General features: G+C 40.2%; 1 protein-coding gene across 1 annotated transcript; it reads right to left on the bottom strand.

The window, feature by feature from the left end:
* Positions 1 to 939: 939 nt before the first annotated feature.
* Positions 940 to 1,933, bottom strand: LOC145055155 (protein S40-1-like). The gene has a single exon (XM_079003451.1). The coding sequence runs from the start codon at positions 1,906 to 1,908 to the stop codon at positions 1,213 to 1,215; it is 696 nt and encodes a 231-aa protein (XP_078859577.1). The 5' UTR covers positions 1,909 to 1,933; the 3' UTR covers positions 940 to 1,212.
* Positions 1,934 to 2,223: the final 290 nt, after the last annotated feature.

Raw genomic sequence — 2,223 nt, 5'->3', positions numbered from 1 at the left:
TTAGACTATAAAAACTTTTGATTTGGTTAAAAATTAAATTAGTTACAAGCCCTGCAAAGAAGGATGTCAAATCATAATTTTTTTATGTTTCAACAATTAAACATAATCTGACTTTATTGTTGTGCATAACTCACTCAATTTAACTTGTTTTGACCTGAATCTTTTTTCCTACATGTAGATTATGATTTATAATTAAGTTTAGACTATAAAAACATTTGATTTAGTTAAAAATTGAATGAGTTACAAGCCCTTGCGGGTGTCAAATCAGAATTTTTTTATATTACAACAATTAAACATAATCTAACTTTGTTGTTTAAATGTGTAGTTTTTTTGACCTGAATCTTTTTCCTACACTTAGTTTAGGTTTCGTAGTTAAGTTTAAACTATAAAAACACTTGATTTGGTTAAAAATTAAATGAGTTACAAACCCCGCAAGGAACTTTGTCAAATCAAACCGGTTCCAAAATCGAAACCCGGCAAAACCCGGAACCAGTAAAACCGCCGGGCTGGTTTGTTCTTGATTTTGGCTGAAGCCGATTCGCGGGTTGGGTTGGGCCGGTTCCGGCCGGTTTGATGCGTTTTCTCCTGCCTAGCTAAAAATGATACAATTTAGAACTTAATTTCAGAAGAACTTACAAAATATCTAAAAGACAAACAAAAATCGAATCAAACCAAAACAAAAAATGTTAATCTGCTATTTCAAACCGAAGCTTCTAAATATTCCACCAAGGGAAGTAGATCTGGATACGATAAAATCTATCAGAAAATTTGGGCTTCCAGATTCAAAATGTTCTTTTCCTTAACTTCAGAAAACACCTGGAATTGGCTTTTAGTATATATGATCCATTGATTGCTACTCCAAACAGTTACAGATTTAAGACAAGACAATCTATAAAGATTAAACTGAACTTTTGTAGAATCATCCAGAAGCGCATGAAATGAAGCAAACATCATTGATTCATTGCCAGATTTTATGCACATTAAAACCAACATAAATTACACTAGACAACTCCTACCAAATCTTACTATGATGAAACAGATTCGACATTAAACTTCATGGATTACCCAAAAAACAAAGGATATGATATATGCCCGGCTTTACTCTACTTGCTATTTATATGAAGACTGCAAAAGCTTCGATAAAAACTTCAACTTCACAGTCCAAAAGGGCATCAGGATTCAGGCAACAAACAAACTACTAGTAATCAAAATTCAGTCAAGGAAACCTGTTTTTCGCCACACGGCATTACGAACTAATCGCAGATCCCTCCCTTTCAGCGTTCTTCCAGCGCCTTCCAGAACTGAAAAAGTCGTATGCGGCGACTTGGATGAACCTCTCGCTACGATCTCGTGCGGCGGAAGCATTTCTTCTTCGTCATCCTCTCCGATGTCAACGTCAGCAAGTTCGCCGCCGGTCCTTGGCTTCCTCGCAAACATCGGAACATTCACCGGAGCCGATTGCTGAAACTTCAGCGGCATAGACTGAGACAAATCTCTATCTAGCTTATTAGGCCTGGGAATCGAGGGAATTAACCGCGAGGATGATGGAGCAGGGGTCGTTGGAGAAGAGATAGTAGGGTTTCTTCGGTTCAGAACAGGGCGATTGTTAGGTTTACGGCCGTTATCCTCCGGCAATGCAGCCAGAATGCCGAACTTATCCTGGTGCCGGAACGGCTGATGGTTACCGGTAGGGTTCCAGTTGTTTCCTTTGACCGGATCTCCCGGTTGGCGCTTCTGTTCGGCGAAATCCCCTGTCCAGAACACGTCATCTTCACTGAAATCGTCTCCTGCAGCAGACGATCCACCAGAAATGACGCCGGAAGATGAAGGCGGCGAGAACACACCGAGGAACCTGTCGGAAGAAGGTGACCGCCGATGACGGTAGCTAGCAACACCATTCGGTTCCATCAGATATACATGAATGCACCCTTGACTCGGAGATTATATTGTTGCAGAAAAAGGTAATTATCCGGTACAACGAGCCTCTGTTTAACCTTTTACATCTAATATTCAATCGACGGTTAAGGATTTGCTTCCGGTGGGACCACCGGGATCTGGGGTCTGATGATCACGAGGATTTGAGTTGTTATAGAATGACGTGGCATGTGGACGCCGAGTGACGGAAAACGTAATAATATGGTGCATAAGCCCAAGACGTGGGCCCCATTTTGACTATGCACTGATATTTATTTATTTATGTTGTTTTTGTAATGTTTATTAGTT

Source organism: Lactuca serriola, chromosome 5 (genome assembly GCF_051521515.1).
Source record: "Lactuca serriola cultivar US96UC23 chromosome 5, Lser_US96UC23_V15, whole genome shotgun sequence".
NCBI classification, from domain to species: domain Eukaryota; kingdom Viridiplantae; phylum Streptophyta; class Magnoliopsida; order Asterales; family Asteraceae; genus Lactuca; species Lactuca serriola.
Note: the sequence above shows the minus strand (reverse complement) of the source record. Positions and strands in the feature narration are given on the sequence as shown.

Excerpts from the sequence above, each read along its gene's own strand:
- LOC145055155 (XM_079003451.1), bottom strand. The coding sequence starts at position 1,908 with ATGGAACCGAATGGTGTTGCTAGCTACCGTCATCGGCGGTCACCTTCT.